The following is a 14,204-nucleotide window of genomic DNA, read 5'->3' on the forward strand; positions in this document are numbered from 1 at the left end:
TTCCATAAAGAAGGAACAGCATATGTAAAAACCCAGAGCCATAAAAGAGCATGACATAGAGAATTTCCTGCAGTTTGGGATAGCCAGAACTTTTGTGCATGTGGAGGACAAGCAAAGGATGAGGCTGTGATAGTTAATTTTATGTGTCAACTTGGCTGGTCAAAGATTATAATGATGTTTCTGTGAAGGTGTTTTTGGATGAGATTTACATTTAAATCAGTGGATTTGAGTAAAGCAGATTGCTCTCCATAATGGAGGGTGGGCCTCATCTAATCAGCTGAAGGTCTGAAGAAAAAAACCTGACATCCCCCAAGGAGAAAGGAATTCTGCCAGCATACTGCCTTTGGACTTGAACTGCAACTGTTCCCTGGGTCTACAGCCTGCCTGCATACTCTGAAGCTTTTAGACTTGCCAGTCTGCATAATTGTGTGAGCCAGTTCCTTAAAATTATTCTCTCTCTATAGGTGTATATATACACATCCTATTAATTTTGTTTCTCTGGAGAACTCTGACTAGTAAAGAGGGTAAAGGCAGAGGATAGGGAGAGTTCTTCTGAACAGTTCTGCAGTTTGAATGATCATGGGAAACTGCAGGTTTTCGGCTGCCTACCATTGATTGAGCAGTGATGCTAAGAGACCAGAAGTGGGTATGTGGGCCTATAAGATCCTATAGAGATGTCACTAGTCAACATCATTCCCCATTCTTTTCCATGTCTTCCTCTTCTTGGTTTTCAAATCCATTCCATTCCATCCAACAAACATTTATTGAGTGCCAGTATGTGCCAGACACTGTGTTAGGGGCTGAGGATATAATGGTGAGAAAGTCTGCTATCGAGAAGTGTATGGTCTGGTGAGAAAGACAGGGTATAAACAAATGAATGCAGGGGCAATGGGGCACAAAAATTGGAGAGAACAGGGAAGACTTTGTAAAGGAGGAAGTAACACTTGAGCAAATCACTGAAGCACAAATGTGAGCTCTACAGGTAGACAAGGGCGGAAAGGGGGAGGCCCACGTCATTCCAGGCAGACAGAATCATGTGAAAAAAAGATTTAAAAGTTATTGAACACTTGCTAGGTGCCAGATACTTAGTGTTTTGTATGTATTAACTGATTTAATATTTTTATTCTACCCTATAAGTAGAACCCTATTATTATCAAAATTTTACAGAAGAGGAAATAGGTAAAGATGTTCAGTAAGTTGCCCAAGGTCACATATTTAGTAAGTTCTGTAGCTAAGATTCAAATCCAGACAGTCTGGCTTCAGTATCTAACCACCCCCCCCTTTTTTTAAACTTCCACCCCTGTGCCATTCTCTGTCTTCCTTAATCATGTAGCAGCCACAGAGTCATTAAATCTTTTTTTTTTTTTAAATTAGAGTATAATTGCTTTACAATGTGTGTTAGTTTCTGCTGTACAATGAAGTGAATCAGCTATATGTATACCTATACAGATTCATTAAATCTTAAAGCCAGAAGGTCCTTAGATAATCTAGTTGAGTGGTTCTCCCACAAGAAAATTATACGTTAGGATTACTGGGGAGGTTTTTGAAAATACCAATGCCTTCCTTTCTCCCCCGCCCCACACTGGAGGAAGCACTACATTTTCCCCCTTTCTTTTCTTTTCTTTTCTTTTTTCCTATTTATTTTTTACTTATTTATTTATTTTTTAACTTTTTTTTTAAAACTTTTTTCTTGGGTTTATTTATTTATTTATCTATGGCTGTGTTGGGTCTTCGTTTCTGTGCGAGGGCTTTCTCTAGTTGCGGCAAGCGGGGGCCACCCTTCATCGCGGTGCGCAGGCCTCTCACCATCGCGGCCTCTCTCGTTGCGGAGCACAGGCTCCAGACGCGCAGGCTCAGTAAATGGTGGCTCACGGGCCCAGTTGCTCCGCGGCATGTGGGATCTTCCCAGACCAGGGCTCGAACCCGCGTCCCCTGCATTGGCAGGCAGATTCTCAACCACTGCGCCACCAGGGAAGCCCTCTTTTTTCCTATTTAAATAAAATTGTGGTAAAATATAAATAATACAAAACTTACCATTTTAACATTCTAAAAATATTTATTTATTTACTTATTTTTATTTTTGGCTGTGTCGAGTCTTAGTTGTAGCACGTGGGATCTCTCCTTGCGGTGCGAGGGCTTCTCTCTAGTTGTGACATGCGGGTTTTCTCTCTCTAGCTGCGGCATGCGGGCTCCAGAGAGCATGGCATTGTAGTTTGCGGCACTCGGGCTTAGCTGCCCCGCAGCATGTGGGATCTTAGTTCCCCGACCAGGGATCGAACCCGCGTCCCCTGCATTGGAACACGATTCTTTACCACTGGAGACCAGGGAAGTCCCTTAACACATTTTTTAAATGTTCAATTCAATGGCATTAATTACGTTCACAATATTGTGCAACCATCACCACTACTTACAAAACTTTTTCATTACCCCAAACAGAAACCTTGTAGCTGTAACTCCCCATTCCCCTTTCTCCCGGCCCCTGGTAATCTCTAATCTATTTTCTCTTTTTATGAATTTGCCTATTCTAAATGCCACATATAAGTGGAATCATACAGTATATTTCCTTTTAGGTCTGGCTTATTTCAGTTAGCATAATGTCTTCAAGGTTCATCCATGTTGTAGCGTGTATTGGAACTTCATTCCTTTTTATGGACGAGTAATATTCAATTGTTTGGATATACCATATTTTCTTTATCCATTCGGGTTGGGGCACTAGGTTGTCCCTATTTCCACAAACACATACTGAGGAACCATTGCTTTTTAAAACTTAACAATGTCATTCACAAAGAGAATAAAATGACAGAAGGAGGGCTTCCCTGGTGGCGCAGTGGTTAAGAATCCGCCTGCCAACGCAGGGGACATGGGTTCGAGCCCTGGTCTGGGAAGATCCCACATGCCGTGGAGCAACTAAGCCCGTGAGCCACAACTACTGAGCCTGTGCTCTAGAGCCTGTGAGCCACAACTACTGAGCCCGCGTGCCACAACTACTGAAGCCCGCGCGCCTAGAGCCCGTGCTCCGCAACAAGAGAAGCCACCGCAGTGAGAAGCTTGGGCACCGCAACGAAGAGTAGCTCCCACTCGCCTCAACTGGAGAAAGCCCGTGCACAGCAAACGAAGACCCAACACAGCCAGAAAAAAATGATTAAATAAAATAAATTTTTAAAAAATGACAAAAGGAGGCAGGGGCTAAGTACCAGATGGCACTGGTAAAAGGCCCAGAGGAGTGACGTGTATACATCTTGGTTTGGATGACAGGAGGCTGGTTCTTAAGGTGGGGTTCTAGTGGCAGGGGTGCTCACATGATCGAGGCTTCTCTCCTACTTTCTGCACAGATATTTTGTCATCATCACTCTTGCTTCCTGTCAGAGAAATTATGATTTCAGGAAAATGAAAATAGTTTATTCTGTTATGAAAGTGGAATGTGACTCTGACAGTGATAATGCTTTGTCCTTTAAGGGAATAAAATAAATATCATTTTTCCTGAAGTCATTTGCATGAATAAGTGGCAGTTTCTTCTGGGCTAGGATGTCAGACAGGGCTGTGTCTGTGGGAGACGGGAGTAAAGTTGAGAAGGTAAGATGGGGAAAGAGGGAGGGGATTGGGGAGAGGAAAGAGTGAGAGAAGAGCAGGAAGGAGAGACTAATTCGGGGCACTAGGTGACAAAGTTCTAGACAAAACTTTGGGACAAATTGTCTTCAACAATAAGACCTACTGACTTGCTCCACATGGCCTACCTGGTGCCCTTCACATAGAGTGTGTTCAATAATATGTACCGAGTTAGTTGCCTAAAGTGAGTACCTTCCTTTACTTCCTTTTAAGTTATTGCAGTTCAAAGTGAGGTATGCCATTAGTTTTCTCCAAATTTTTCGTTTTCCACCCTTCCCCAATGCTCTTCCACTCCAAAACCTCCTAAGATTTCACTTCTTCTCAAAGCTGAGTTAACCCATGTTTAGAGTTTAGCATGTTGTTTGTACAAATGTTAAATATCAATACATCTGGCTATTGATAGTATTGTTATTATTGACTTCTTCCATATTTCCTTCTGTTTTCTCTGGATTTTAGAGCCATCAGTTGTGCCTTTCTTTATTCTGTTTGTTTTCCCATTCTTGCTTTTAGGCTAATTCTGATTGTTTCCATTAGAGCTGAAAGTGTTGTCATGATCTCTGGCTAAATCAAGATCTTGTCTTCTTAGTCTTTTTCTGAGAGCTATTGCAAGGATGCTTTAATCTAAGTGTTACAAAGGAGAAATTGATAATGTGCCTTATTTTTTGCTTTTCTAAGAGAGCTGTAGATGGACTGTTGTTTGTCAGGCAATAATCTGATGCAATACAAATGCTAATTTAATTGCAATTTCTGCAATTATATATTGTATATCTGTCCTAAGTAATACATCTGAGTTAGAATGATTCTGTCCAGGTTGCTCTGAAATTTCCTTTTATATTTTTACAGAGATTCAGTTGGTTTACCATAGAAGACTACTGGATTGTATGTCTCCTCTTTTTTTTCCCCTTTGGTTGAATTTGCTTATGGTAGTTCCTTATAATCTGAGTATTTGAAGTCTTATACAATTAACTTTTCTTGCAGCCCCTCTTTTACATCTTCATAAAACTGTTCCGTTTCATGATTTGATTATAGACTTATTTCATTTTGATCATTTGCCACTTAACACACAATGTGAATATTATCACACCTTCTAAGAAGGGCAAACATCTACTTCTTCATGAAATATCCCTCACTTCCTGAGTGTGACTGATTTAAGAAAGGCATGCTCTTTACCTTCTACTCTGTTATTTCTCACTTATTATCATTATTCTTGTCTTTCAAATTCTACTTTATTTAAGAACTGATTTTCTAGTTCCAGAGGTTGGAGCTTAGAAGGAGGTTCTTTCCCCTCTGGGCCTTTACACAAAGATACAGTCTCAAAGAGTATTAATAAAGTACACGCAGACTTAAATGCTGCCTCTAGTTCTCCTGATCCTCATGAGCTGCAGTGGGGAAGAGAGTGAATCCCTATTCAAAGAGAGGTGTTAAAGGTTATGCTAAGCAGGGTTCATCATAAGGATTGGTAGACTCATGCTCACAGCCTTGAGGCCTCAGAATATGGGCCCCTTTTCATCAGTTTGGAGGGATGAATGTCTTCTCTCAATAGTTCTCAGGAGATATGTTTAACAGCACAGATCCTATGCAAGTCCTGCTGTCTCACAATATCCTGGAAAGGTAGTTGCTGGGTCTTCCCTTTCAGGTGACCAGTTAGGTGTGGTCTTTTCATTTTCATTCAGGGACAAGACTGTCCAAGCACACTGGGGGAATAAGGTATCTCAGGACTGGGTTGCTCAGGAATAAGGTAGTAACCTATCAGTTTGTGATAAATATTTAGTTCAAAGCCAGTCTGATTCATCAGTGTCAAATACCACATCAATGCCTACATTTAAACCACTGTATTATAATCAAGTTGTACTAGCCAGCTTTATATCTAAGACTTTTTACCATTTTAGGGATCAGTCTGGTAACTAAAGAAAGAAGCTCTGATTACCAAGTGGCATTTGCTGTAGGCACCATAAGGAGATTTTCTAAGGATTCCCACCGAGACAGTAGGGATGGCAGTGTTAGTTTTCTCAGCCTTAGGAGAGAGGTGATCTTGGGCCTTAGGTTGTGGGATGTAGCTTAGGAAACAGTACCTCTTTTAGATACAAATACTGCTTTTTCAGGCTTGCAATAATGAATTGCGCACATTGTTCAAGCAGACACCAAACTATGTATCCTTTTAATCCATTTGCCCAACATTTCAGGTTGATACATTTGTAGCTGGATAGGCTAGTCTTCTGGTCCTATTGTTTCACATTCCCTCTTCTCAGCTGAGTTGCTCTACACAGCTGAAATGGGCACCTCTGCCTGGGAGGGGACAGCCCCACATAAGTGTCAGAGGAACTGGAGCCATGAAATTAGTTCAGATTCCTCCTCTCTGTAAGGAAGGAGGAGGAACTGAGTTGGCACATTGGTCAGAACAACTTTGAGCAGGTGGTAGAAATTTGTGATCACTGAATTGCATGGTGGTCTCGCATGGGAGAGCTACCAAAACACTAGAAGTATGAAATCATTAAACAGACAAACTGAGAGTTGAGTTAAAAGACCCCAACAATTATCATCTAAAACTCTTTCTCTTAAAATAGACATAATTATTGCTCTAGTTGGTGGCAGAGCTAGAACTCAAAACCAACATTTCTGACTCAAATTTTTTATCTCTAGAAAAGAAGTTTTGTTTTTCTCCTTCTCCTCTTTACCTGTCTATATGTTACATATGTTTAAAGTCCCAATTCAGGCATCCTTTCCACCTGGAAACCTGAAAAGATCCCCCATATTTGGGTTAGATGCCCTTTGTATGTGCTCCAACAGTTTCTTGTACTTCATGTAGTTACTTGCATTATTAACATTAAAATATTAAGTTTGAATTACTTTTTGTCTCTTCCACTAGTCTATAAGCTCTATGAGTGCTGGGGCTATGCCTGTTTTATTTATCTTCATATTTATAGAGCCTAGAATGGTGCTGGGCACATGGTACCTCAGTTAGTATTTATTGAAATGTTCACAGGTTGAAAGACTTAAATGTGCAAAAATGTAAGTACTAGTCAGGATTCCAGATTCTCTTCAATAATTATATTTCAAAGCCTGAAATTAAATGAAAACTAGGGAGAATGAATAAGATCTTGGGACTTCCCTGGGGTCCAGTGGTTAAGACTCCACGCTCCCAATGCAGGGGGCACGGGAAGATCCCACATGCCACATGGTGTGGCCAAAACAAAAAAAAATCTTTATGTACCCCTTTAGTATAAGATGGCTTTTGCATCAGTGGGATACAATATAATATTTTTAAAAATATATTTATTTATTTTATTTATTTTTATTTTTGGCTGTGTTGGGTCTTCGTTGCTGTGTGCGTGGGCTTTCTCTAGTTGCAGTGAGCGGGCTCCTCAATGCAGTGGCCTCTTTTGTTGCAGAGCATGGGCTCTAGGCGCGCGGGCTTCAATAGATGTGGCACGCGGGCTCAGTAGTTGCGGCCTGCAGGCTCTAGAGCGCAGGCTCAGCAGTTGTGGCGCATGGGCTTAGTTGCCCTGTGGCATGTGGGATCCTCCCAGACCAGGGCTCGAACCCGTGTCCCCTGCATTGGCAGGCAGATTCTTAACCACTGTACTGCCAGGGAATCCCTATACAATAAAATATTAATGGTGTTGAGAAATACCTGGAATATATCTGTTATAGACTAATCCACTGAGAGAAATGAACAAAGATGACACAGTTCAAATAACAGTTTAAAGTATACAGTTGGACTAGGATTAAATACATTAATTTATACCTAACAGGATGTTGACTAAAACTTTCCTCTTCATATATATATACATATATGTATACACACCCACACACACACATATATATAACAAAGTGATTCAGTTATATATATGTGTGTGTATGTATATGGATACACATATATATAACAGAACCACTTTGCTGTACACCAGAAACTAACAGAACATTCTAAATCAACTATACTTCAATTAAAAAAAAAAATTTCCTCTTACCTCAGAATTAGAATCCAGGATCTCACAATGGGGGACAAAATATCCCAGTTTCAAAAGCCAATCATTTTGGTCCAAATATAAGAGGCCTTTTACTTTAACTATCACTAAGACCACTCCTCCTTCCGATTCCTTAAAATACTGGGGAGGGAAATAGGGTGTTCCAGTTATCTATTGCAGGTAACAAATCACTCCAAATCTTAGTGGCTTAAAACGACAACAATCATTTTATTATCTGTCATGTTTTCTATAGATCAGGAATTTGGAAAGGACTTGGCAGGGCAATCCTGACTCAGGGTCTCTTACATACTTAAAGTCAGATGGGTGGCTGGAGTTGGAACAGCAGGGGGCTGGAGCAGCTGGGGGCTTACCAGGAATTTCTCTCTCTTCAGGTGCTCTCAGGACCTCTCCATGTGGTTTCTCTACATGGGCTAGGTTGAGCTTCCTCACAGCATGGTGACTTCAGAGCAGTCAGATGCTTACTTGGTGGCTCAGAGCTCCAAGCACAAGTGTTGCAGCTAGGAAGGAATAGCTATATTTCCTTTTATGTCCTAGCCTCAGAAGTCATAATAGGTCACTTTTACCATACTCTATTGGTTGAAACAGTCACAAAAGCAGGGCTACTTTTAATGGGAGGGAATATAGACCCTACCTCTCTATTTAATAATGTCAAACTCACATTTTAAAAAACCAGACATGTAGTATGGGAGATACTAGACTAGTGACTCTCTTTGGAAAATGCAATCTGTCAACGGGATCATATTATCTATTGTGGGTCCTTGGTCTAAGAAGAATGTTGTGCTTTTTCCTAATGGGGAGGGGAGAGGGTTGTTCCTCCTTAAAGCCAACTGAGGGTGAAAGTTACCAGATCATTATTTACAACGATTGGGTGTGCTTTCTCATTCTCCAATTGGAAGTCTGCTTAGACAGCACATTTTAATTTGTTCTTTGCTTGCTCAAGGAAAGAGAAATAAAATTGGAGAGAAGGGGGCAGTGGTGAGTGGCCTATATACTCATTGGAGTGGTAAGGATATGTGACTTTCCTGGGGTCAAGTGAATACTTTTGGTGCCTAACCAAGAGAACTGCCCACCCGGCAAGAGGACCCAAACAGCAAAAACCTGTGGGCCATAGCCCCAGGGCAGGAGACTCTCCCACATCAGGGATTTGTGCACTTGGGAGGCTCTACAGAATTTACGTAAGACAGCCTGCATTTGGATGCCTGCAACCTAGAGAGTATCAATGGCCTATCAGAGTTAGCACAGAAACAAAGACAATAGTCAAAGAGAGAATTTCACCATGTATTAGAGTCAGGGTTCAACCTGAGACACAGAACCAAGAGGAGATTTATTACAAGGAATTAGCTAATGTAACTGTGGCTGGAGGCTGGATAAGGAAGTTTGTAGTCTGTAGGGCAGGTAGTCAGAAAGAAAAGATCAGGAGCATGTTGGAACCCATGAGCAAAGGCCAAAGCTTCTTGTCTACAGGTAGTAAGGAAAGGAAGGTCATGAGCAGGCTAGAACCCCAATGGCATGAATTGTTTGGAATCTCTGAACTCATGGAAAGCCTAATCCATTTTTGGAAGGGCTTACTTGATTAGGTCAGGCCCACCCAGGATAGTCTTTCTTTTATTAACTTAAAGTCAACTGATTAAGGACTTCTATCACATCTGCAAAAACCTTCATAGCAGCACTTATATTAGTGTTTGATCAAATAACTAGGGAATGTAGTTCAGCCTAGCCAAGTTTATATATCAAAAAGCCATCACACAACAGCAGCCAGTGTATGAGATATGTGTCCTTTCCTTTTCCTTCCTCCCTGTGCCAATACACCAGGGGAGCTGGAGCCTAGAAAGAGAGATGGAGGAGGTGTCCCAGAGGTAGACCATACTGCCCTCCCAAGGACTCCAAAAGGAGGGAATGGGAGAAGGAGTAAAACAACAGAATACGTCCTTCCCCTATTTGTGCTCCTGGGGCTACAAATCTGGCCTGCAGTGGGAAGGGGAAGGCTTTGAAAGGATATAAGACATAATTTTAACAATTTTAAGCAAGTGGGAAGTTATGGGATCTAACTGAGGTATCATTAAGATATTTGCTGACTAGCAAGGAAAAGAGATTTAACAGCAAATTTGGGTACAATGACTGGAGACAAAATTCCACTGAGTTGAGACAACTAAATAACAAAATGATGAGATTACAAAAATTAGAAGAACTACTGCAGATGTTAAACAAAGAAGAAAAAAATAAGTGGCTAGAGTGGTCAGGGAAGGCTTGTTTCTAAAAGGCAGGATTTGGACTGGGCCTTCTTAAAAGATGAGCAGTATTTAGAAAGTGGGAGCAGAGGGGAAGCTAGCGAGAATAAAAGCTTAGAGAAACATGTACATGTGGGAAGTCAGGACAGGGAGAACACTGGACTGATCAGAGCAAAGTGTGTTTGTTAAGGAGCTAAGTATCGATAGGGGCTAGACTAGGCAGGGTCTTGAGAGTTAGGCAGAGGAGTTGAGACCGATGACGTAGTTGGTAGGAAAGCTTGTAGGTTCTTGAATGGAAAGCTTGAGGGAAGTTTTTTGTTCTGTTTTGAATCTGTTAAAGGCATTAATGTGACAGTGGTATAATATAGTTGGATTTTAGGGGAGAAGGACTGGGATTCAAGAGGGCTAGTTAGGACGCTGTTGCAATATTCTAGATGGGAATTCATAAAAACCTGATCCAGAATCACAAAGGTAAAATGGAATTGGAGGAGAAAGGAAAAATCTGAGAAATATTTCAAAGACAAAAACAATAAGATTGATGACCAAATGGAGTGTGATGGCAGAAAGGATAATTGAGTATTCCTTCGTTTCTAGCTTGGGGAACTAGAAAGATGGTGGTATTTCAAACATAAATGAGGAATTTAGGGAAGGAAAATCTATTTGGGAGACCAAGACTGTTAGTTCAGTTTGTGATTATTGAAGCTAAAGTCATGATTTGAAGTGGAAATATCCTAATAAAAGTTGAAAAAAGAGAACATCCAGATTAGCCTGATAGCAATGTGCATGAAGGACTGCAAGTGGGAGGTCCATGCTAGGAACTGAAGGGCTTGGAGGCACAGGTGGTGTTTTTTAAAATGACTCTTCCAACTGAAGGTGGTGTCATTTAGAAGAGAAAGGAGTAAATAGGAACAGTTGGTTTACCCAGATGGTGTTAAAGAACAAAATAGGATTTGATTTCTGGACCATGGTTTAAGATCCTAGAACTGGTGAGTTTTTGGCAAGGAACAGGGAATATGTCATGAAGACAAAAAATAAAAAGGTTTCCTTTTTAAAAATTTTTATGTTTTAGAGGGGAGGGGAGAAATCATTGGGAAGGAAATAGGAAATTGTTCTTGGGGAGAGGGGAAGAACTAAAGAGAACTAAGTGAACAAATACAGGTCTCAAAGAAAGAATAACATTGTAGAAGACACCCAGTGTTTCAAAAGAGTTAATTATAGGTGAAAGGAAGCTGAATTTATTAATATTCATTGAGAGTTTACTATATGCCAGCACTATGGCAAATCCTTTATATGTCATGGATATCTTTCTATGTCAGTAAAGATCCGCATTGTCATTTTTAATGGCTGCATAGCATAGTATCGAGGGTCATTCTGGTAAGCTACAATGAACTCTCCTATTCATACATTTTCCCCACCTTTTTGTATGCTCTCATTTTCTCAATAACAGATGAACTTTTCTTTTTAGTTTGTAATTTAATTTTAAACAATTATCATGATTCAAAAAATATATTAAAAAGTATACAGTAAAAATGTTTCCTTCCATTCTTGTTTCCTGTCCCACCCCAATGATTATTAGCTTCCTTTGTCTCTTTCCATAATTCCTTTGTTATACTTTTTATATTATATAAACAAATATAAATATGTACTCTTATTTTTTCTTTTTTAAAAAACATAAGGTAAAAAGCATCTTGTGATCATCTCTTTAGGGTAAAATCTTAGATGTGATATTGCTGAATTAAAGGGTAGTTTCAGTTAAAATCTTAAACATATTGCCCAGTTGCTCATCAGAAAAGCTGTATATAGCAACAATGCATGAATGTCATGAAATCCATTTTATTAATTTTCTAATTTCAGTGCATCCCATGTATCTGAAAATGTGTGGGAAGCCAGAATAAATGTTTTTAAAAATCACTATAATTTGTAATATAAGACTAGTTTGGGTATCATACAGAAGTGATTATACAAAAGAATTTGGACTTAATCATTTATAATTTATAATACAGACAAATGGACACAATGAGAAGGAAAGGTTTGATCTATGTTGTCGTTTATTTTTCTGTGTTTATCTTATTGGATGCGTAGAGAGGGAGGAATGAACAAATGGAAAAATATCAGTTGTTTGTGATGTAAAGAAAATAGAGCTTAATGAGACAAAGAAAAATCAGAATGAGACATAGGGGCAGACTTAAGATGAGAGTGAAAAAAGGGTAGACAATTTCATTGGGCTTCATACATCTGATAAGGCATATTGCCAGATCATGTCTTCTTATTACTTTTTTTAAAAAACTCCTGTTACAACCTCTACTATCTATTATTGAATTGGTACATATGATTATAATAGAAATTAAAACTATATTTCAAGTGATGAATATGTACATTTGTCTTTTTTTTTCCTTCTTAAATAGAATTGATTGCCTGAAGAAATGGATACTTCTCCCTCCAAAAAATATCCAGTTAAAAAACGGGTGAAAATACACCCAAACACGGTGATGGTGAAATATACTTCTCATTATCCTCAGCCTGGGGATGATGGATATGAAGAAATCAATGAAGACTATGGAAATTTTATGGAAGAAAATCCAAAGAAAGGACTGCTGAGTGAAATGAAAAGAAAAGGAAGAACTTTCTTTGGAACCATGGATACTCAACATCCACCAACAGAAGACCCAATGACCAATGAGATTGGACAATTCCAAAGCTTTGCAGAAAAAAATATTTTTCAATCCAGAAAAATGTGGATAGTGCTGTTTGGATCTGCTTTGGCTCATGGATGTGTAGCTCTTATCACTAGGCTTGTTTCTGATCGTTCCAAAGTTCCATCTCTAGAACTGATTTTTATCCGTTCTGTTTTGCAGGTCTTATCTGTGTTAGTTGTGTGTTACTACCAGGAAGCCCCCTTTGGACCCAGTGGATACAGATTGCGACTCTTCTTTTATGGTGTATGCAATGTCATCTCTATCACCTGTGCTTATACATCATTTTCAATAGTTCCTCCCAGCAATGGGACCACTATGTGGAGAGCCACAACCACAGTCTTCAGTGCCATTTTGGCTTTTTTGCTTGTAGATGAGAAAATGGCTTACGTTGACACGGCTACAGTTGTTTGCAGCATCTTAGGTGTTTGTCTTGTCATGATCCCCAACATTGTTGATGAAGATAATTCTTTGTTAAATGCCTGGAAAGAAGCCTTTGGGTACACTATGACTGTGATGGCTGGACTGACCACTGCTCTTTCCATGATAGTATACAGATCCATTAAGGAGAAGATCAGCATGTGGACTGCACTGTTTACCTTTGGTTGGACTGGGACAGTCTGGGGAGTATCTACTATGTTTGTTCTTCAAGAACCCATCATCCCATTAGATGGAGAAACCTGGAGTTATCTCATTGCTATATGCATTTGTTCTACTGCAGCCTTCTTAGGAGTTTATTATGCCTTGGACAAATTCCATCCAGCTTTGGTCAGCACCGTGCAACATTTGGAGATTGTGGTAGCCATGGTGTTGCAGCTTCTAGTGTTACATATATTTCCTAGTGTCTATGATGTCTTTGGAGGGGTAATCATTATGATTAGTGTTTTTGTCCTTGCTGGCTATAAACTTTACTGGAGGAATTTAAGAAGGCAGGATTATCAGGAAATACTAGACTCTCCCATTAAATGAATACCTGATTATTATCTTGTTAATGTTCAGTTATTAATAGGTACACTGACATTTTAATGTTCACCTGTAAATGTTGTGTTGTATAACTGACAGTGCTATATAATATATAATTAATATATGCAGATGTGGAAAACTTTATTCTAGTCTAATATATTAAAAACATATACTAAATTATGTGGAATATCATGAATCTGGTCTCTTTGCTGTTAATAATAACAGGCAATTTTTATTATAAAAATGATTATTTATTATAAATAATAAAAGGGTAGAGAATGTTAACTTTTATCACTAAAGAACATAAGACTTGAAGAAGTGACTCCTTTCAGATGGAAATTCTGTGGTCCTGAAGTTCAAAAATTAGTAAAATGTTCATGCTCAATGTTCTATAAATGTTTAACAAAAATCCTTCAATATTCAAAAATCTATAAGGTGAAATGCTGAATACCAAGCCCTGTTTTGTCATCTATTTGCATTAGAAAACTAGAGGTGATTGGGCTTGGTAAAGTAGCTTGAGTGAGTTGAGGCAAGAAAGAGGGAACGAAGGAAGAGAGCTGGTTTTTCACTGGCAGTGGTGGTTGTCCTACCTGAGAAGAAGAAATTGGTCTCCCCCTTGCTAAGGCCACATTAGGCAATGCATAGTAAATGGAGGTAGGGAAAAGACTGGATTCCTGCCAGCTCTACTTAGTCTATGCCATTTTGTGCCTTATGGTGGGAGATAGAAT

At 39.5% G+C, this 14,204-nt stretch overlaps 1 protein-coding gene across 2 annotated transcripts in view; it reads left to right on the top strand.

Moving 5' to 3' along the window:
• SLC35G2 (solute carrier family 35 member G2) overlaps positions 1 to 13,672 on the top strand; it is a 31,623-nt gene extending 17,951 nt beyond the window's left edge. The window contains exon 2 of one of the 2 annotated variants that reach the window (XM_036849531.1): positions 12,226 to 13,672. In XM_036849531.1, the coding sequence (XP_036705426.1) occupies positions 12,244 to 13,482 (1,239 nt within the window). In that variant the 5' untranslated portion in view covers positions 12,226 to 12,243 and the 3' untranslated portion in view covers positions 13,483 to 13,672. The remainder of the gene's footprint in view (positions 1 to 12,225) is intronic. The other variant, XM_036849532.1, reaches the window with a different exon arrangement.
• Positions 13,673 to 14,204: the final 532 nt, after the last annotated feature.

The sequence above is a fragment of the Balaenoptera musculus genome, chromosome 4, assembly GCF_009873245.2.
Source record: "Balaenoptera musculus isolate JJ_BM4_2016_0621 chromosome 4, mBalMus1.pri.v3, whole genome shotgun sequence".
Lineage (NCBI taxonomy): Eukaryota > Metazoa > Chordata > Mammalia > Artiodactyla > Balaenopteridae > Balaenoptera > Balaenoptera musculus.